This window comes from Pollicipes pollicipes, unplaced genomic scaffold (assembly GCF_011947565.3).
Source record: "Pollicipes pollicipes isolate AB1234 unplaced genomic scaffold, Ppol_2.1 Scaffold_5724;HRSCAF=6776_pilon_pilon_pilon, whole genome shotgun sequence".
NCBI classification, from domain to species: domain Eukaryota; kingdom Metazoa; phylum Arthropoda; class Thecostraca; order Pollicipedomorpha; family Pollicipedidae; genus Pollicipes; species Pollicipes pollicipes.
In genome coordinates, this window is record NW_023596746.1 from 5,986,799 (window position 1) to 6,010,140 (window position 23,342).

The 23,342-nt window shown below is 48.5% G+C and overlaps 1 protein-coding gene across 1 annotated transcript in view; it reads right to left on the reverse strand.

The window, feature by feature from the left end:
• LOC119103422 (Down syndrome cell adhesion molecule) overlaps positions 1-17,552 on the reverse strand; it is a 92,631-nt gene extending 75,079 nt beyond the window's left edge. Inside the window, exon 1 of the mRNA XM_037226951.1 lies at positions 17,210-17,552. Coding sequence (XP_037082846.1) covers positions 17,210-17,270 — 61 coding nt within the window. The 5' untranslated portion in view covers positions 17,271-17,552. The remainder of the gene's footprint in view (positions 1-17,209) is intronic.
• Between the last annotated feature and the right edge of the window lie 5,790 nt (positions 17,553-23,342).

Here is a 23,342-nt window from a genome sequence, read left to right on the forward strand (position 1 = left end):
GCGGATGAGTGGGTGGGTTACTTGTGGATTTTTTGTCTTGGTGCTGGCCGTAAGAAAAGCTTTCGTGGCTGAATGATATGCGCAACGCAGCGATCGCCAGCTTTGGTGGCAGATTATTGATATCAAAACACAATATACTGTGCTGCTGCTGTTAATACCCATCGTTGCGCGCAGTGCTGTAGTCTTGACATTGATATCATGTTATGTGCACAGTAGTCACTGTCATTATTGTTTGTAACGGGAAATGGGGCGTCGTGCCAAAATTTAATAAATTTGTGACATTGCCTTTGTTGTTTGTAGTTGGAAATGTGGTGTCATGCGAAAATCAATAAATTTGTAACCTTGCCATGCATTGATTGTCAAAGCATTGCTATTGCTATGGTAAAGATGGTGAGGTTGGGCTACCAATTTTTTTAGGTTAGGATTATTCATGCAGTTAATAGTTAACCCTGAATAACCATTGTGGTGCAACGACATTCTTGCCGTAAACAGTTCTTTGGCATTGTTAAATAAATTTTTACCAGTCATTCATAAATTATAAGCTGCTATCTCATAGGCTTGACATAGAGTACACAACCTATGTGGTAAATTGTGTATGACACCGGTCAATAGCTTCGTTGTGGCACTATCTCCGGGCTGTACTGTGGCATGACATAATGAACAACAATATGGTTTTTCGACTGCAATCCATGCCACTTTCATAATAAATTCCAGCATGAAAAGATCGGTCAGGCATGCGGCTCTTGTATGGACTTCCCATTTGACATATTACTGACCAAAAACACATGATAAAACACAAGATACAAGATAAGTCTGCATACAAGATTTGTGAAGACAGTACAATGTGCGTCAGTAAAAATAAAGCTGTATATTTTCAGAATTCTTTTGGGAAAGACAATTTTGCAAAGCCATATAATGTGAGCCTATACTGAGCATGTCCATTAGTGAGCTGCACACACCAGCCCCTACTGCCAAAATAAACTCCGATATAATGGCATGCAATGGATTAACTACATGCTGTAACACCTTAATAGGTTCACAATGTCGGCAAGATCATAATGAAGTACCAGTACCAGTACTTGCCTTTGTACACCCCTGCAATATAAGTGCTAGTGTTTCTCTCAGTTTGCCAGCATTCCTTTGTCATGTTCAAACACAAACATAAAGGTAGAGGCAGGCATCAATATCAACAGGCATCAATATATCAGGCATCAGTATGTCACATTTTATTGGGAATCAGTAGAATGAAGTATACCAAAACAATGTTTTCTCTCAGAAGAACAAACTTCGCACGCACACTCCCCATCGCATCAATACCCATAGGCGGCTCCTGGGGGGGGGGGGGGGGGGGGGGGGGGGGGGGGGCACGGCGTCATGGTCCCCCCAAAGCCTCTGAGAGTATGCTTTGGCCCCCAAAAACATTTCCAAAACTTCATAAAAGTTTCGTCTACTTACCGTCTGTTTTAATTTTAACTGTTTTAACTGTTTTGTTTTAAATTCTGTTTAAGATTAAAAAGCACTTTGGTGCTTTTTCGGCTTTGAATGGTGTCCCTAATAGGTACCCGCGAGAGACACCATGCACTGGACCTCGGATCCCACACAAGCCAGCGGGCGACGAACGGTTGCCCCCCCCCAAACCTCCAGGTTAGATCCGCCCAATACCAATACAAGTCAATGGCACACACCACCACTGATCACACATATTTCGAGTCCCCGATTCACACTATTTTGTCAAATAAGTGTGATCTCACATTTGCACAGCTCGCGGGACTATCAAACTGCAAGTTTTCTCACAATTTCCGCACAGATTGTCAGTCACAACACCGGACCTCACCGTGACCTTTCGAAACAAAGTCAAAACGGGTGTTCATGGTAATGCGGCTTAAAAGGTTTTTCTAGTAAACACAATTTTTTGTTCAAGATTCAAATTTGTCGTACCATACGTGTGAAATACTTAGAGAAGTATATATCTAAAATTACTGTAATGTTCCCCTAATTTCATAATGCCTTGCTAACCCACAAACCTGTGCAAGGTTCCGTGCTCCGGTACACAAGGCGCCAACCGAGCTGTCTGTAAGAGATACTTTAGTAGAAGAAGAAAAATAAAACGCTAGCAGGAAAAAAGACAGATTTGCCGCCGCGTCTTCCTATTTATAACTTAGGGAGAAGGCCCATATTTTGGACGGCGTACTTTTTTGCAGACAGTGCCGTCCTTTTTTCATAACATTGACCTGTGGCCTAGAGATAAGAAAAAATGACCCGTTTACGACGAGTGTCACACAACCCGAAATTGCTCACGCTTGTGTTCGCGACACGCATTCAGCAGTAAAATCTTACTAACATCCAATCATCGTCCGCGGACTGCGCTACATGTTCAGCATCACCGCCTTTGCGAATGTATCAGCCGCCATGCTGTTTTGACCATGCACAAAAACAGCCTGTAATATCACGGGGATCTAATGACGTTTCTATGGCGTCATTACTCAGAAGGCGGTTTTGAAATAGGCTCTAAATAAGACTTTTCGTACTTCATGATCATGATCATGATCATGACAAGATCATTATGAATTAGCAAATTGCCTTTGCACACCCATGCAACTTAGGTGCTAGTGTTTCTTTCAGATTACGAGCATCACTACCTTGTCCTGTTAAAACACGAACATAAAGATAGAGGCAGGTATCGAAATATCACATTTTATTGGGAGTCAGTAGACTTAAAGAATACCAAACAATACTCTCTCTGAGAAGTACAAACCTCGCACACACACTCCCATCACATCAAGATCAAAACAAGCCACTGGCACGCACCGCCAGTGGTCACACCCATTTCAAGCCCCTGATTCACACTTTTTTGTAAAATAAGTGTGATTCCAAGCGTGCACAGCTCGCGTGAATATCAAATTGCAGGTTTTCTCACAATTTCCGCACAGGTTTCCGGTCATAACACCGCATTTCACCGTGAGCTCCCTTCCAAATGAAGTCCCAACGGGGGTTCGTGGTAATGCAGGTGAAGAGGTTGTACTTGAAGGACACAATTTTTGTTCGAGATTGGAATTTGTTGTGCAATATGTGTTAAATATTTAGCAAAAGATACATCTAAAATTTATGTATTGTTTCCCTAATTTGATAATGCCTAGTCAACCGTTAAACCTGTGCAAGGTTCTTTGCTCAGGTGCACACGGCGCCAACCGAGCTGTTCGTAAGAAATACGTGAGTGGAAGACAAAACGCCAGCAGAAGAAAAAAGACAGATTGCCGTCGCGTCCTCCTTTTTAAAACAGTCGGGAGAACGCCATTCTTTTTTCGGTGTCGTATTTTTTGCAGACAGTGGCGTTTTTTCTATAGCGTTGGCCCATGGCCTAGATATAAGGAAAAACGCCCGTTGACGAGGATTGCCGCACAACCCGAAATTGCTCACGCTTGTGTTCGCGACACGCATTTAGCAGTGAAATCTAACTAACAGCCAATCACCCTCTGCAGATTGCATCATATGTGCCGCATCATCGCTTTTGCAAATGCATGAGCGGCCATGCTGTTTTTGACCATAAGCAGAAAACAGCCTGTAATATCACGGCGATCGTATGACGTTTCTGTGACATCATCATGGTGGAGGCGGCTTTGGAATAGTCCCTCAATAAACCTTTTGCCACTTTTGCGGGTGTGTAACTCAGGAACCAGAGGGTTTTGAATCTTGAAAAGGGCATGGCCGTGAATTGCGTCAAAAGGTCCTCAAGATGGCGATTTCAGTTCAAAACCCCGTATGAAGGTGGAATATTTCCTTTAACGGAGCCATACACAGCAGACGTAACGTTACAACATGTGAAACTTTACCCATGATGCTCAGAATTGAACACAAAACACACCTGTTTATGTGTTGTGTCGCTAGGAGGCATGGTCTCGTGCATCTAAGCATGTTGGGCTAAAAAGTTTGATTTTCGGGAAAGCTTACCTTTGGTTTGGCATCATGCAATCAATCATTGGCTTAGCAACAAAAAAACGTATCACCGATCGCGAGCTATTGTTGAAGGCAATCCTATAGGGCCTTCTGCTAAGCTCTATCTTTCTTATTTTGGAAACGGCAGTGGCGGGGGGCGTATTAACCCCCTCTTAGTCCACCTTATGAGAAACGACAAAGCAGGGCGAGGAGTAATTATTTTTCAGTATATTTACTCTTTTCTTTAAACCATTACAGCTTTGTTTTCGTTATTAGTCACTCAATATGCAATATGCTGCAACTGTCATGCAATATGCTGCAACTTATACATGTTTTCCCACTATGAGTTTCTAGAACGACTGTTTAATTTGCATGTGTATGAAATATGTCATTGTTTCAAATGAAATGTGCTTTAAAATGTAAATGACGTACGTCATTGTACAAATGGAATGCGTTTTTCCATGACCATTTTGCTTTGTACTTCACTCCACAAAGTTTGACAACTTTTTACATTATGCATACATTGGCTGCAGCTGGTAGTGAATGATTACTAATGAATATAAATTCTGTGTCACATTGCTGACTTGGCAAGGGCAAGTTCGCTTGACAAGCAAACAAACAAACATACTTGAAAGGCTCACACGTTTCACACATTATGCAATAATTGACTATAACTGAAATAGCAATCAGTTGCTACAGCCAACGACAACAACAGCAAGCAAGCTTATATGCATGATGTCTGCATGCGCAGCTCATCCTACCCAATCGACTGACTGCGGCTTCTTCCTTTTGCTTCACGTTCACTTGTTTTTTAAATCATCGTATAGCTGTGTGTTTTCCTTCCGTTCAGAATTGTATCCAATATGTTGGAAAGGTTGCAGTAATCAAATTTTCTAGGAATTTCGAGAATTACTGCAATGCTTTTTGTCGACAAAGCAAAGAGCTATTCTGCTAATTTCAAAAGCGGAAATTGGTCCCAATGTACCTACCTTTAACTAGCTCAATGACACTGTGATACCTCTTATCTCATTAAGAAGCCCCGAAGTGTCTTCCATGGTCTGACCATATGCACTTCTTCATTGTGCTCTTATCCCATGGTACACGGCTGAGAACATATCAGCTTTACACAACCGCACAATGTTGCTACGCTATCAAATAATGTTTGTGCCATCTAACACAGCCTCTAGCTCGGCCCCCATTAGATGAGACCAGCTGCTGTATAGGAGGCAAGAGTTCGATGTGATAGTTGCTCCTGTGTCGCACGGCGATGTTTCCATCCGTGAAATGCTGCTCAAGCTTTAATTTACGTACTGATCCCATATCTGGCCGCCACCATCAACTATGCCTGGCACTGTAAGCTACCACCCTAGCACCGCAACAGTTATACGCCGCTGTGTGGTTTGTCGTATGTGTGATCTCCATTTAGACCTGGCCATCTGGTGTTCTGGCCTTGGTCCGTTCTGTCAAAGCTGCATGTCAAAAAGTTGACATATATTGCACTCCTGGTAAATGACAGGAAGTTGGTGCCATGGCCACGCCGACTAACAATGCAAAAGTGCCTGCTGTGACAAAACAAAAGCGAAGGCTCGTATAGGCGCAGACGAAACACATGAGTAACGAGACTGAAGGGCAGTGAAAGCTGTCCGCATGCCAGACAGTGCAGTAAAATCTAGAGGTTTCCAAGCGCAGACGGAATTTCTAGCACGATACTGCACGCCAAGGCTACTACCAGGGGGGAGGGGCATCCGTATAGTTTGACACTATAGAAAAGTGACAACATCGAGCTGCGTGGGAAAAGAGGTAGTCTGGACAAAAAGCCTGCATGACGTCATGTACATCATATTGATGACGTCAGTGGCACGGAAGCCTCCCGATTAGCCACCTGACTGTTAAACAAGCCATTAGTTTGAATGTTGGGAATGTTTTGGTGGCGTGCGGCTGCCGGTGCCCGGCTGGACTCTGAACGAACAGTCCATGGTTTTGTCATGCAAACACTATTCTTGAAGGGAATTGAATCTTGGCACAGCTTAACCTCATCAGAATTTTATATTTTCCGTGGGTTATATATAACTCGGGGTTATACGTCATGCGGCGTTTGCAGCGCACCGCTTATCGCAGTCGCTTAGCATTCCATGTTCGTGGGTTGCCATCAGTTGCCATGACTACGACTTGTACGAGAGGTTTCTTGAGCAGTTTGTTTGAGCGATTGGTAGCATTTAAAATGCTCGACCGGTGAGTATTTTGTTATGCATATGTGTGCATTAGGGTGTGTCACCGATTGGGTAAATCTCTTGGAATCAGCTGAGACAAAGTTTTTCTTTTGCGCACGGATTAATGATAAACTTTCAAGTCTGTCGCACCGCCCCAATGTTGATATTCCTGGGGCAAGAGCGGTTTTTCTTTGATAGGCCAAGAAAACCGTATTTGATACCAGCGCCACCTATTTTACGCACCGCGACCATCCTTCAACGCGCTTCAAAGCTGCCACTTTCCACACCACTGTTATTCTGTGAATTAAATATGAGATAGATATAATCAAGAACACCAACAAAGCATTGTCAAACAGCTTTTAAGCTGACTTTTTAGTAATGAGCATTAATTTTTGGTAAAGCCCAAAGCTGTGCAGTTATGAGAATGCTCTAGCACACCGGGTTAGTTTCAAGTTTGTTACTGCTAACTTATCATTGTGATGTTGATTTGCAATTTATGTGTTTTTATCGCGGGAGATATGGGTTTATTAGTTTAGTTTTGCTCGAACTAAAACAGTTCTTTCGAACAATTTCTTGCATAAGCATGTCGAAGGCTACACAGTCGCGCATAAAACATTTTGTAATAAGCCACTCGGCTCCGCTGCCCCACCACCAACTGCGGCTACGGTAAAGCCTTGAGCTACATCAGGTGGTTGAACGAATCGAAGAGGAATCTCACTAATGCCATCTTCAAGACCGCGACGGTAGAAATCAGGGTACTGTAGACCAACGAAGCGATCCCCCTTCATGATCTAAAAAAGGGACAAAATTGATCTAGAGGGATTAATATCATTCCAACAGAGCTATGAGCAAGAAATCAACGAAAGAAAGAGAGTGACACAGCAATGCCGCCATCGCGACATTCAACAAGCTTCTTGATGTCAAGCAAGTGCAAGCTTCAGTGCAGCTTTCCATGCCCAGTTGTCTGCACAGTGTATCAGGAGGAGGTTGCCACGAAGGACCAGTGCAGGCACCGGAAGCTTACCCTGGGGTCATATGACCGGGATACGATTGTGACCAGGGAGGCTCGCGAGGTGCGAAGGATGGCCGGACAACTCCAGGGTTGTCGTGGCTCGGCCGCCAGTGAGGCAGCGTCTGCTGCTGAGCCTGAATCACCTTCCCCGCCAACTGCTGAGTCCGCGCCACCTGCTGAGTCAGCGCTGTCTGCTAGTGCTGACCCCGAGCCTGCCCCGGGACCAAGTGGTCTTAGCGCTGGCGAGTCAGCTGAGAGCATGGATTCTTACACGGTTGCGTACTTGGTAGAAGATGGCGAAGACACCGATTGTTCGTTCCGGTTGAGATTGCTGCCACTGTAGATTATGACGTTAACGAACTGACTAACACCGCTCTGGCGGCTGACAACCGCGGTGGCTCGAACCAGGCCGCTGCTGCTATCATCAACGCCTTTCAACAAGACAGCAGAGACGGGCTGGCTACTTGAAATCGAATATCGTAGATCCTAAAAAGATCTGCTGCGCAAGAGACAGAGCGAGAAAGAAGACGGCTAGTTAAAATTTGGAAGCAATCCATGAGTCAGGTTTAACCACCCTCTACTCCGACGGCCGTGAAGGCAGGAACAACATGAGCCACACGGAGCCAGACGAATGCCATCGAAAAACACGTGGTTGTCATCACTGAGCCAGGCAGCCGCCAGGTGACTCATTTTACGTCCGAGTTCGGCCGCGCCCTGCACTTGCTCAATGAGCTACACTCTGTGAGCCCGCATTGCGATGGTCACAGCAATGTGCTCAGCTGCGATAGCACGGCCGTCAATACCAAAACGATAGGCGACGTGTTCCGGCTGTTTGGGCTGGCCACCGAGTCACCCGCGCGCTGGTTCATCTGCCAGCTGCACGGCAACGAGCCGAACCTTCTCCATCTGCTGCTGAGCCTGGATGGTACGACCACGGAATCAAATTTTTCTGGACCCACCGGCAAGACCTGTGCCGGAGAGGTCTGGGAGGGGGACGTTGTGATGTTCAAGCCTAGGTCGGGGTCCGGGCCAAACCTGCCGGTCGACCTGATTCAGCAGCTGAGCACCAACCAGCAGCTGCTGTACCTTCTGGCCTCCGGCGTCCAAAACGGCTCTGAAATGTGGCGGCCCAGCAGAGAATCGGACCATGACACCACGTCAGGTAAATGTGAAACCGCATTATCTTCGAATTTATAGCAATGTGTGTTTAAAGCTCATCATGTAGCAACTGATATTTGGTGTGATCACTGTTGAGCATTTACTTATTGTCACACCTTGTGCCGCGTTATGTTGCATCATTTGTTAGTTGGCTCATGCTTACTAGCATATTCGTTGATATGTATCCTGTCACATTTAAGGACTCTGGATATCGGTATAATTACATACACTAAAGCGCAATAATGTCTGTATGATCTAATGTTCAGTTCATAGCGAATTGTTCTAATATATTCGCTTCTGTTTTCAGATGGTTGACACTGGCCGATCGCCTGCTCCTAGTTCACATATCTACCGAGACCTCCAGCAGCGCTCTCAAGGACCTCGTCCAGTGCGTGGTCGGCCATTATGTGCCGGTATGGTCCGCCATCCGGCAAAGCAGCGGCCGCGACTTTGGCTTACGCAACTTGTTCCAAAGCGTCGCGGTGCTCCGCGACCTGCCGCAGCACGCATAGTCCTCCAGCATGGCGAGTACTGGGTCCGTCCGAAACAGCTGCTGCTGGACATGGTGTGGGATGAGAACCTCATGGTCCACGAACAGGCGGTTCCGATCGTCGCGCCGCTCGTGAGTAGTAAACCGAGGGTCTTCTTCAGCCCAGGGTCTTCGCCATCCCAGCGGTAAACTTCGAGGCCTTGAGGTACACCGAACTGATTCCCTAGCACGGACCAGTCACACAGCCTCTACTGCGAGACCTCAGCGACTGCAAGCTGCGGAACAAACTGCATGCACCGCCGGCCATCTTGCCCTATCTGGTTCACACTAGGAGTGTGATTCAGCCCCGCACTGCCGAGGACGTCTGCGGCTGGAGCTGGAGCTTCGGCAATATGTGGAGTCTAGATGCGACGGTATTCCTGCTACACTGCTACACTGCGATCTCTGCCAACATGCGTTTTGGGTTTCCAGTCTGTGAGCAGTTGCTGTTTAGGCCGGTGCATTGAATACACAGGCTCGGCGAGGAGCAAGATGCGTCTGGGGTCACCCTACCGCCGCCCCCCCCCCCCCCCTCCCCTCTACGTCCGTGGTACAGGCTGCAGAACTTGCCGTATGTACTAAGTTGTACACCAGGCAATATATTCTGGGTCATACGCTATGCATAGTTTTGTTAGCATCACGTGAGTTGTCTTAGACAAGTGAAAATCTAAAACAATACTAACCAGCATACTCGTACAACGAGTTCATACTCCACGGCACATAAAGTTTCTGCCAAATGGCAATCTATCGGGCAATGTCTGATCCGCATATTAGACCTTAGACCGGGACATTCTCGTACGACGGCTCAAGGAGCGCTCGGTAGCATCATTTCTATACGCAAAGGTATTTTGTGTCGCTTGCCGCCCACGGCTTGATGTTACCTGCGGCAGCGGGCGCCGCTCAGCATCGGATGACTGCAACGCCGGGCGTCGGCTTACGGCGATATTTTGACCGACTCGCGCCTCACGAATTTACGTTTTTGGGAAGAACGTTTGCTATGCTGTGTACTTTTGGACTCTTGCGCCAAATGATTTCTTTGTCTCACTTAGTTTTGTTTCTGATGACACACCCTAGTGTGCATGCCTTTAGGTACACATAATGATGGTAATGCACATGCTTGATGAACATATACGTGCTTGATGGTAGCACGCCATATTGATTATGTATCTGATTGGGTGTTAGCAATGGTAAAAACATATGCAAATGGAAATATATACATAAGCAAAACCACACAAGCCATGAAGTACAAAGCAGTGCTGGCTGTAGCATCAGCAGGCCCATATCATAAGGTTTTACTGTACTTACCTTACACCATCACTGTGATGACAACGGTGGGAGCTGTTACAAATCAATAATGCAAATGTTCATATACTCATATCTATAGACAGAGTAAATTCTACAAGTTGAGCTGTTCAACTCTGCCACCAGGCACAAAAGGCACAGACAAGTCTAAGCCTATCTAACGACAAGCCAGCCATGGACAAGACTGATCATGGAATGCAACAGACCACAAACGCCGCATGACATATAATTCCGTGTTATATAATTATGCACGTAAAAATCGTACATTCTGATGAGGTTAATCTGTTTCAGGACTCACTGTCCATTCCAGAAATGTGTGCGAATAGCGAAATGACGGACAATTTTTATCAGCCCGACCGGGAACCGCCAGCCCCGCGCCACCAAAACATGCTCTCCATTCAAACTAATGGGTTGTGCAGCAGTCAGCTGGCTAATTGAGGGGCTTCCTTGCCACTGACGTCATCAAGTATGGTGTATTTGACATCACACAGGCTTTGCTTCCAAATTACCTTCATCCTCACACAATTCTCACACAAAATCTCACACACAACTCCCTCAATTCTCACACATGTGCCACTTTTTCGGACCGGACGGTTCTACCTCGTTGATAGCCTTGGTCGCTACACACGAATTGTCTGGGAAAAGCACCATGTTCCTATGAACTGCCCAATCGAGAACCGGTAGCCCAATACAGCCCCTCGGTAGACAACGGCTGAAAAGTGAATGGTGCTCATGCTGAGCCCATCCCGTGCCGTTTGCAGGCTTTTCGAGTTTTCCGGGGTTTCAGGTGACTATTCCTGAAGTAATAAATAAATGTAAAAGACGGGTTTGTAAGTTGTGTTTTACCAATTAACGACATACATATCAATATCATAACACAGAAAAAGCGTTCGAGTTTTGACCAGCTTTTCCAAACACGACCGTAGTCGGAGGGGGCCACCTGGAAATGGCTGTAAGCTGCAAGGATGGCAGGCCATTAATCTGACGTGGCCAAACAATGACGTTATTATGCACGATCCTTTTCACAAACATGCTCGTACCATTAACTTGAGAACTTCATTGCACCACCTCATACCCTGACATTGCATAAACCTAGCCGCCCCACCCCCGAAGCACCGGATGGGAGGCCCACGCGAGCATTGAGTTGCATATGCACTGAGCGGTATGGATCTATTCAAACTTCTGAATTTCACTCTACGTTTCTGGCAGCTCAAATCGCCATAATTGTCAGGCATTTGCATGGTCCGATTTATGGCCTCGGCACGTCCAGCGTCCGACTAACGGACAGGGCCTCAGATGTTTGGCCAAGTCAGACCTAATCCAGACTTGTGATCGACTTAATGTTCTAGCCGGTTCAGGACCAGCTAACACACTTCGAGATGACTTAAAGCCGTTTGAAATTGTTTGATTCAGCTCAATTTTGGACTCATTGCTTGCAAGGAATTATTAAACTCATGACTCACGGAGGTTGCGAAATCGAAGATCCAAGTCAGTTCTGAGTAGCTGTCTTATGACTCGTAAGTGATATAACACACACACACACACACACACACACACACACACACACACATACACACACAACACACACACACACACACACACACACACACCACACACACACACACCACACACACACACACACACACACACATATATATATATATATATATATATATATATATATATATACATATATATATACATATATACATATATACATACATACATATATATATATATATATATATATATATATATATATATATATATATATATATATATATATGTGTGTGTGTGTGTGTGTGTGTGTGATGTGTGTGTGTGTGTGTGCGTGTGTGTGTGTGTGTGTGTGTGTGTGTGTGTGTGTGTGGTGGTGTGTGTGTGTGTGTGTGTGTGTGTGTGTGTGTGTGTGTGTGTGGTGTGTGTGGTGTGTGTGTGTGTGTGTGTGTGTGTGTGTGTGTGTTGTGTGTGTGTGTGTGTGTGTGTGTGTGTGTGTGTATATATATATATACATGGTCAAGGACCAGTGCACATTCATAATATTAAAGTGAATGTTATGTTAAAGTGACACACGACCTTATTTGCTTATAAAGCGGTGCAGCGACTTCACTGATGTGAAGGAATTCAAACACAATTAACGAATGCTGTTCATGGCATGTCATTAAGATCTTAATATGTTCAGTGATTCTTTTTGCTTACCTTATCTGTGATATTTTCCATGTGTTGTTGAATGGCTCCTTCTCGTTGGTGCATGGTTAAACGTTTGGATAGAGGTGTTGTAACGCCAATGTAACTTGTGTTGCGAAGCCTATAATCTTCAAGACAAAGAAATTCGTTAATTGCATCGGCTTTCCTGAGGTGCTCTTGGTCTTGTTGCAGGTTGTTACGCATGAGGAGATCGCTGATCGCTTTGCTTTTGTAATAGATGCTGAGTTTTAGGTTGCAAAGAGAGTAAAATAGGCCCTCGTCATCAACGGATGTTCGAATGCACGAGTGGATGAAGACATCCGACACCATTTGAACCGGGAATACGAGAGGCGAAACATTTCATGTAACGAAAGAAGGAACGCATCAAACTTTTGTACAAAAATCAAATGAACTCTGCAAAGAAAGTCGACAAATGCCTCATTCGACAAGCCATCATCGAGAATGTGTCTTGCACCGATCAAGATCAAAATCTGAAACTGATGAAACAAAAACATAAGAACTCTGAAAACTGCATGCAAACTCTGAACTCAAAGAACCAAAAAGTCTAGAACTGAGGGTCTTTCTCGCTCGCATCGAATGTTTTCCAATTATACTTAAACTAAAATAAAACCGAACAGAAATGCAATATTCTTTCCGGCGAATGCCAAACACCTCTAAATACAGATACATTACTGATAATGGTAGAATCAACTGATGAATAAGTGTAACAATATTCGAGACACACGAATGTACAAAATAGTTATACAGTGCATTTATCTCAATTCAACTTTAACTAACACGTGCTTTATCAATGCGGTTGGGCATGCAGCTAATACATGCCTTATCGACGCATTTCTGCATGCAACTAACATAAGCTTCATGTTTAGGACAGTCAACATGTTACAAAAATATGCGGCGAGGGCCCTAACCACAGTGATGGAGAATGGGGGCAAAACGCAGCTGGTCTTTCAGAGTATCACAGAGAAGTACATGTAGACAAAAGTCAGTGTAGGTACAATCGCTTGACATGATAGTATTATGTTTCTATGAAATGCGTATGGTGTGAAGCACAAACCAAATACATTTACCAATTTACAGCCGATTATTGGAAGCGCTTTATGTATCTTAGCTCCAAAATATCCGTATCCTCCGTTGCTAGTCTCTTCACTAATTTGCTCACTTGAGCAAACTAAGACTAAGATGTGTGATGTTTAGTGTTACTTCCATAAATTTTGCAGTCGCAGCTATCGGAAAGTACGTGTCCTTTATTCACATTCTGCCGTAGTAACGGCAGCCTCTTGCAGCCTCGAAACGGCTGACATCAAGCTATCCCACGCCATCCTCATCCTCGGCTCTCTCCCTCTTTCTCTCTCTCTCCTCTCTCTCTCTCTCCCTCTCTTTCTCTACCCCTCTTTCTCCAAACTTAGCACGTTGCTCGGCCACCTCATCCGTGCTTGCCAGCTCATCCCAGCCGACGGCCCGACACCACTAAACGGCAGCCCATCCCAGCCGACGGCCTGGCCGACCCGCCCGCGCCCGCGGCCCTGTACCGCGAGCCCCAGACGGGGCGGCGTGGGTCAGCCAGCACTTGCAACAACATTCCGACGTGGCGGAGCGACGGCCATGGCGCGGCCAGCGCTGTCCTCTCAGCACCGGGCGTCTCCGCAGGTATAGTGGTGGTGACCGCTTGCACCACCGACGGTCACCGCTGCACTACCAACGGTCACCGTTACACCACCGACGGTCACCGCTGCGCCACCGACGGCCACCGCTGCACTACGGACGGTCACCGCTGCACCACCGACGGTCACCGCTGCACCACCGACGGTCACCGCTACACTACTGACGGTCACTGCTTCGCCACTGACCGTCACCGCCGCGCCACCGGCGGTCACCGCTGCCACTACCGACGGTCACTGTTACACCACCGACGGTCATCGCTGCACCACCGACGGTCACCGCTGCACTACCGACGGTAACCGCTATGCCGCTGACAGCCACCGCTGCACCACCGACGGTCACCGCTGCACTACCGACCGTAACCGCTATGACACCGACGGTCACCGCTGCACCACCGACGGTCCTCGCGGTCCGTTCGACCCCGCAACAGCCTCTGTCCCCGAGCTCCGCTCATTTGCGGCCGGCCGCGCGGTCCGACGCAGGTCCCGGGGGACAGCCCGGGCCGAGGCGGAGACCATCACATGGTCTAAAAGCGGCGCCCGGCGGGGACGCCACCCGGCGCGAGCGCAGACGGTCGGAGGCGCGGCAGGGGCCGAGAAACGCCCGCTGTCGCCGGCTCGCGGCGTCTGACGAGCTCATGCAAAAACAAAGCCCAAGAAGCTGGAGCACGCCGGAGAGCCAGTGCCAACCGGCACGATTTGTGCATCGATCACACATTCTGGATGCTCTTTGGATTTGTTTACGGTGTATGGAATAGGGATGAACAGAACAGAACGCAAATGCCCAGAACTGAAAGTGGGACGCGGACGTGACGCGCTGGGGTGCCGCGGCGGTTGGACCGGACTGGGGTGCACCAAAAAGGTTTCAACATAGGTATGTATCTGTAGGTTGATCAGCTGCGTTAGTTCTAGATCAGGCTATAGTTCTGCGAAGTGTTTGGGCGAGGCGTGTTATGACAATGTTTCGCACCGTTGCGTTAGCCGTACCACCATTGACGAGGAAACTAGTCGACTAAATGATCAAGTCCGTGCCTACATCGGACAACGCCTTCCTTGAAAATGACCCATCGCACCCTGCTATGAGCATTTGAAAACTCCAGGATCACTTTTGATTGGGTGTCTATATGGGTTGCATCCTTACCGGCATTCATTTGTGGAGCGAAGTAAAATTGATGTTGAGTAATAATAATTTACCCAGTTGAAAGCCATCAAATAATGCATAAGTTGATTGCCAATAAACATTACAAAGGCAAGCGACGCCGGCAACCGACATTGGTCTGACAGGAACTTTGCTGTAGCCAAGTCTTTTAACCCAGTGTCCAACCCATTAGACTGCAAAAACCATGCGCAGCTGATTCAGCTCTGTCTATTAGTTCTTGTGCATCATAAAACCCATCTACTTAGAGCGCTGAAGTTTCGTAATGGTTAACCATCGGCTTTTCATATCCCGGTAACATTTTGGCACCTTGCATTGTCTGCAAATTATTGCAAGCTTGACTTATGGGGATATGTCTGGACAAATCAAGGCCCTTTAGACCCGCATGGGCATATTACTGGAGGGCGACGTGTCATCAAAATGCCTTTTTTGTTGTAGCGCGACACATGTAGCCAATAACCAGTCATCACGTCCATTCTAGACTGAATTGGAGCACAAGGACGTGAAGATCATGTAAAGACGGTGCCGACATGATGAATGCACGCTGATTTGGCGCTGGAATCCATGCACGTTTGGTCATAAGCATCTATAAGACCGGACTGGCATTCAGTGTAAAAAGGTGAATGCGGAAGCGGATACGACGGGCAACACGAACGACTGAGGCACGAGTGTCAGGGCGTCGATGTGCCGGACTGCATTCTGGACAGTTTTCAACAGGTTGTTCACTGATAATAGAGTGCCTATGACCAACCAGTAGGGGTTCAACGCTGCCCAGGATGTAATAAGTCACTTGGGCGGTGTTAGGTGTGATACAATAGGCAGCAGCTGTCCGTCGTGATTTGTGCGCTAACGACAGGGAGAGTGCCATTTTCCTCTTGTTTTGTGTATCTGAGACCGAGGTATTTTCAGAGGCAGCCACGAAAGTCACAATGTAGGTTGGAGCGAGCGCTTCTGCCTGCGTTGTAACGTTGTAATCGGTATCGTTGTTTTTTAGCTCCAGATTTATAAGATCATGTTGCACCGCTTTTCAAAAGTAACATATCAACGTAATATCTAAGTTAACCAATCACAAAATCGAGGTGTAAAAAATGCAGGATATCTGAATGCCTTATTTCGACGAACAAAAAATCAGTCAGTCTTCCCTTTTGCGGTACTGAGTACGCCGCTGACAGTGTTCGGGAGGGGGGGGGGGGGGGTGATGAAATACAAGGTGAGCTCGGACCACAAGTCCTCGTTGAGACTTGACCAAAATTGGTGTGATACGTTCTGAGATCGCTGGCCGAAAGGAATCGACTAATATTGAGTGGGTTCGTATTGAATTGCACTAGATATTGAGCGAAATTCTTCGTATGAAAACAGCATAAGCACAAAACAAAACAAAAGGTTTCTAAGCTGCAGAAGCCTTGCAGGTGTTATTCTCGGCCTCTCCAGTTACCACTTACCATTTTTACTAAAAAAAAACACTTTAACCACTCACCACTTTTACTACTTATCACCTTTACCACTCACCGTTCTTACCACATAACGTTATCACTTCTCTATTTTTCCCACTTTACACTTTCCATTGTTTTACCTTTTTCCATTTTTCGTTATTCGGTTACCATTTTTCGATACGTCTTTGATATTGATTCCATGCTTATATTACATTTATACGTTAATTTCTGTGCGATACCATGTATCGCGTATAAGTCAATATTGCTTGCCGGATAGTTGCAGTCGAATGCATTCAAAGCACATGGCATAGACATATAGACTCCCATATCCCATAGACATTAGACCGTAAGAACTTGAATTTATCACTTAACGGCGTGTTAGTAACTTAGCGCTAACAAATATGTCCTTCTTTCTTGTCAGAATATTGCTTTTAAGCCGGTCAATTGGCAGGAACACATGCCCGGAAGTGCCTCGGCCGGACGAATTACGTCCTGCGAACGACACATTGCACAAGCGCACGACCGCCTGCGCGGTGTTCGGTGCAAGTGCGCTTTGTCAGGCGCCGTTTCCTACGGCGAGTTCGCCTCAGAAGGGCAGCCGTCCGCTCACCTGCCGTCGCCCGCGTCAGTGCCGAGACGGCCGCCATCACCAGCAGTCGGATGGCTCTCATCGCTGCAGCAGCCCGCGCTGGGCGCTCGCATCCCCCGCAGGACGAGCGCGCCTCTCCCCAGCTCCGTCCGCCCGCTCACATGGCGCTGCTCGGCGCGCAAGGCCCCCACCTTCCTCGGAGACCGCCGCCGCGTCCGCGCGCCGGAGGATCCCAGCTCCTGCTCTCGCCGGACCTGACCTGGCGTCCGCCGTTCCCGCGCGGTCCCGGTCCCGGTCCCGCGGCGGACCACCGTCGTGTCACGCTCGCCCAGCGCCACCAACGGACACGGCACCGTCCCGCCAGCGCGCGCGGCGGCGACTGACCGGCCGGCGCCGACCAGCGCCGACGGGTGGGCGGCGCGACGACGCCGCCGGCCGCAGCGTCGACCCCCGCCGCCTCAGTGCCGACGGCAGGTCCGGGGCAGGTCCACATACGGCTACCTGAGAGCACCTGCAGGTACCGACCGCTGAGCGCAGGTCTGGGTACTAACGGTCGAGCCCCGCCAGCAGCAACCCTTGCACTCGAAAGCACGTAACCTCGTTAGCGTCATCCTTGTAACCAAGTACGTCCTGTAACCGCGGTGATACACGCATGTTCTCTTCCACCAAGGCGTGTTCAAATAGGATGATTTCAGACCACCTACCTGTGACCCAAGACCGCTTACCTCTGACCCCTACCTCTGAGTCCGAGCCGCCTCACTGGGGCGACGCTTAGCGAATGATTAAGTGCAGATTTGCGCCAATCTGGGTCCGTTGTGAGACTCATTAGAGCGCCGTTTAATAATGTTCACGGGGAAATTGACACCGCTGAAGTTCGCACCAAGTTTTCGACGCCAGAGCCCGACAATGGCAGCCGATATAAGGGACCAGGGCAAAAGAGGGATGAGGTGAGGATTTCCGCAAAGGTGGCGTTTTCTAGAACAAATGTCCCGTGTCCCTTCGGAACACGGGACATTTGTTCTAGAAAACGCCACCTGGTGATCATCTTACGCCTTAGTCACGGCCTTCAACGGCATCGCGGAACACGCTACGCTGTGCGAGCACGAGCGCAGACGAGGACCACAGGGAACACGTACCACCTCCATTCGGGCCTAAAGGGCTCTATGGATCCCTCGGGACTGACGATCAGGGGCCAGATGAGAAAGCTCGAATGGCCTGAGGGTTGGCCGGAGTCTGTATTAAGGAACCCCGGCTGGCAGTTCAGGGGCCCTCACCGGTCAGTCAGAGGTCCTCTTGCGTCGATCGGAGGCGCCTGGGAAAATGAAGGCCTCTGTGTCGGTTAGAGGCGACCAATACCACACAATCGGCTCCGCATTGACATGGAGGCGTATTTCTCAAGCAGGGACGTGACCGGGGGCCCATTGGCAGCCAGAAGACCTCTTGCATTGATCGAGAGCCCCTGAGACAATGAGAGACCATGTGTCGGTTATGGTCGTCGTCATCATTGGAGCTTTACGACGCATTCAGCTGCTGAGCCTATAAGGCGTCGCTCGTCTTTCGCCCTGGTATGTAGGGCGGGCACTGCAGAGTAGCGCATGCACTGTATGTTTGTGTATGTATCTAACATTACCCTGTTTTTTTAGAACACGCTGGCGTCCTGTAGCAGCCCGCCGCGCCAGCTTACATTCAACCTCGTCAGCACGGCGCCTGGGGCGGCCGAGTGCTCGCGGTCTGCTCAGCGCAGCCACACACTGTGCAGCGCGCTCGCTGGTATCGTTAATGCCGGACACTGACGAGAAGCTTATGTAATGGCTCCGCGGCATTGCCGACTGTCCGGGCGGCGCACAAAAACCAAGTGTTGTCGCCAGGGCGATGTTTGTCCTTGCCGAGCCAGACGCTGTGCCAGACGCCTGCACCGAGGAGCGGACACACGCGTCACATGCCGATATCAGTGGACCGCCATCATGCCCACTGTACCCGGCTGCCCTACTGCAGTGTGGGGGTCAGGGTCCGAGCGGGGCAGACGTTTGCAAGGGCCCTGCGTGGGCAGTGAATCCAGGCAGACCTGAACATTACTCCAGGGAGCACTCCTCTGGCCCGGGTGCAGCCCGAACCGTTGCCGGGTGCAGCCCGAACCGTACTGTGCCTCGCCCGAATAGGGCACTGCCGGCGCCCAGGGGCACTTTTAACTTACCGGCTGAGAACAAGGCATGCTACAGTAGGGAATCGAACCCCGTACCTCTGGCTTGCCAGATGCGCAGCTTAACCACCACACTTCAGACACACGTTGCTTAGCATGGGATTCTACGCAGTTGAAAGCCCGGGTCGGCCAGGGGTCCATTGGCTGAACAGGGACAGAAACGGGACCCAAATTTCAGAAGGCCTCCTGTGTTGGTTGGGGCGCCTAAAAGTGAAATGAGACGCCATAAACATGACGGAAAGGATACAACCACGAATAATGAAAGGGCTATGCGTGCGACAGGTGACCCAGAAACGAAAGGAGGTCCTCTGCCTCGTTTTGGCTAGGGACTCATCAAACCGAGCTGGACCGCCGTGTCAATTATTGGACTCGTTGTGCCGGTAAGGGATCCTTTTTCGTCAGTGTTGGCCAAATTCGGGCCAAATACTCCGGTCAGAGGGCCCCCTGTATCAAGGAGGGGATCGATGACTATGGTGGCGACTATGTACAGTCACCTTTGTATGATGTATCCCTCTGCGAGCCTCTGAATCAACCAGGTGCCCCAACCGACACTTCACCAGAATGGCAGCCGGTAAACGCCACAGGCTGGGATGAAAAGGCCCTGACCAAGAAAGTTAACTCTCCTCCAGTGCTCTACCCCTAAGACCCCCAGTCCTGAAGACGTAAGAGTTAGTGCGCAATCCACGGGGCTCCTCAATGAAGTCGCCCATCGGTACGACTGTATGCTGGATGAAAGACAACGAAAATTGAGCTCCCTCAAAGAAAGTGGGCAGCAACGATGCATTTTTCTTTGGTGGAGGGTTTTCAACAGAAATGAGGACCTTTCAGGACGCTCTGTGCTCCTCCCCTAACAAGACTCTGACCACGCCACTAGTTGCAAACAATAGGCCATTAGAAGCATTCTACGTTAATAAAGCATAGAAGCAGGGACGTAGCCAAAGAGGACGAAAAGATCACACACTCGCTTTCTACGCCGCACAACGCGTCTTACCGGTCACCACTAGCACTGCACTTTCTTTGCTGTTTCTAACTGCAGTTGAGAGACGCACGGACATGCCCAAGTCCCTTGAGGACCATCTTCCAGACCATGTAGTCTGTAGGACCGGGGACATTGCTGTTTTCTGGTGGTGTAATGTCACCAAGCTGCTCCCGCTTTGGTATTTCGGCCCATTCCGGACACCCCACCTGCAGTGCAGTCGGGTCAGGGTGACCCCCATCCTGCCCGAGGCGTGGTCGGTCGAGCTGAGGGCGCCGGACCACGACTGCAGGCGGCAGGTCAGAGGTCAGGAGGTCAGACGGCGGGGTGGGGACGCGCCACCGGCCGCAGGGCGAGGGCTCCAGCGCCAGTCCGTCGCCAGATGTCGCACGCAGCCCGCGCCTGGCTCTCACCAGTGACGCAGCTCGGCCAACAGTGGCGCGGCTCGGCGCGGTGGGACGTGTGGTGACCTGGGGAGTGTCTCTGCAGCGCGCGGAGCTGGTCCGCTCCATTCATGCCATTCTGGGGTCATTCCACAGTCATTTATCATCAAAATACAGAAATAATGCGCTGTTTTTTGTGAACAGACACGCAAGGCAGACCCGGACCTTCCGCAGAGCTTCGTCTTCAAGAACTTTCCCGAACCAAGCCGCCTTCTGATGACGTCATATTTTGTCTAGCAAACATAACAAATATAAAAGAGCGGGACAGCACACCAAGCCTCTAGATACCACTGCCGCTTCTCCGAGATTCCGGTCGCTGATCAGCCATCATATCGACCCAGCCGCTACGATCCACATCATATCGACCAAGCCGCTACGATCCACATCATATCGACCCAGCCTCTACGATCCACATCCAGAGGGTAACGTGAGTCAGCGCAGCTGCCGGCCGCACTGTTACAGGCCGTGGCCGCAGCCATGGGGCGACGTAACCACAGCCTGATGCAGCCGCCATCATCTCTGTAATAACCACCATCTCTGGCTTGAGTCTCACTCGAGCTCCAGCATACCCAGCCTACAATACGGCGGAGCTCCTGGAATACGGTAGGCTTCGGGCCCAGGCCGACTCTGGGCATTGCAAAAGTATGACAATTTCAGCCATTCTATGCAATCACATAGCTTTGAAGCGGTTCTTTTAAGTCGAAAGAAAAACAGGGTTGGTGTTGCCAGGTGGGAAAGGAAGCAAATACATTTTTATATGTTCTTGAAATTTCAGGAACCACCATTATGCTACAGGAGGCCCTACAGAGAGAACATTTGGCAGCCTGGTATCTGGTCGAGAGATCCAGAAAGAATCCAGATCCAGCCTTACATTATGTCAAGAGATGCATCAAGAACTATGATCAAGCTTACAACACGTGGAGATCCAGTAAGAACCATGAAACAGATCAGGATTAACAGGCGCTCGGATGGTGGGGGTCAATTTGACCCTCCCTCAAAGGTTTTCAGAAATGGCTTCCGATTGGCGCGGCAACGTCCCGTCAAATTTTGTATAGCGGTGGACAATTGAATATCAGATCGTTTGCAGCAAAAATATAGACTAAAAGTACAAAACAACCTGCCTCATTAGCCTAGAGCTTGCTGTCTGTGGTAGTTTCCAGCGCTTATTGCGACTTTATCGATACCAGGAACCGCATTATACATCTTCCATGGACTTCCTAAAGGCCATGATGGGCTTCTGACCCGGAATGACCCAGGTCAACATTTCGTTTTAGGAATAAGCTTCTCAGCGTAATATTTGAGGCTTATTCAGATGCAAAGCTCAGAGCAGTATTTTATTATTTTGGTCACCATGACCAGCGAAAGGTCAAACAAGGAATTGACCCTGAATGAGCACCACTGACCTTTTACTTAGAACAGGTACCTAGGCTCTGGGGCTACTTTGGAGATCAGTCTGAAGTTTAACCATATTTGCCTTTATTTGTCTTAGAGGTCATAATCTAGGAACCCAAATTTTGACACAAGTGAGTTAAAGTACAGGTCAACACACTATAAAAATTGGTGCTTCTAGCTCTTTTAGTGCCTGAGATATCAGCGGGGTTACGTTGACCACCACCAGAGCGAAGGGTATTCAATCGGCCACCCGAGTGCGTATTAAGCTGAGAACCAGCGAGAACCAGTCTCTTGTATGGACTGATGTGCATGTGAGTAGCAAGAACCAGCATATGCCGGGGACTCCCGTCAGACTTGATTTTTGAGGTTCAGCAAGGTGTCACTCGGGGGCACAGGCTTTCAAAATAGTTTGAAAGATTAAGCAGGGAAAATGGCTAGACCTGTTCCCACTTTTTGTCTTAGAGTTGGGAGGACGGAGGTGACCCTACAAGATGAAGCTACACCATTGGTGTACCTTAAAATTGATACCAATGAATGAAAAAAACGTACATGAACCATTTTACGAAGCTCCTCAAATTTCAGTTGTTTCATGGAAACCCGACACAATGAGATGTTACACACATCTGCCACACTTTGCAGAATGGAACACAGAAAATGTAGTTGAGTGAATTTAACCATTTCACTTTTCTGCATGCATGTAGCCTTGTATATAAGACTAAAACACCCTCTTTTGGCCATTGCAATACAATCTTTCCTCCAAGGCTGGTTAGTGGAACACCTGCAGATGTAGCATATGGCTGTCTCACCACGGTGGATAATCGCAACACATAATGTTCATAACCACTAATACCTCACAGCACCCGATGTTTGAAAACCTTATGTATCACAACCACTTGTGTCATAACCTCCAGCGCATCAAAGCCCCAGGCGCACAGCCAGAGCCTTAGCAAGGGGGTTCAGGGGGTTGACAAAGGGCCCGCTGATAGTGAAAGGCCCTCCCCCAGAAATCGCCGGAAATAGCCCATTATTTGTTTAGAGGATGTTTGACTTTGACGTTTCTATTTTTACTTTTTACAGCTGGAACATAAATCAGAGACTACGGCGAGATTAGTTCTGCCTGACTTAAAATCAATAAGCTGCACA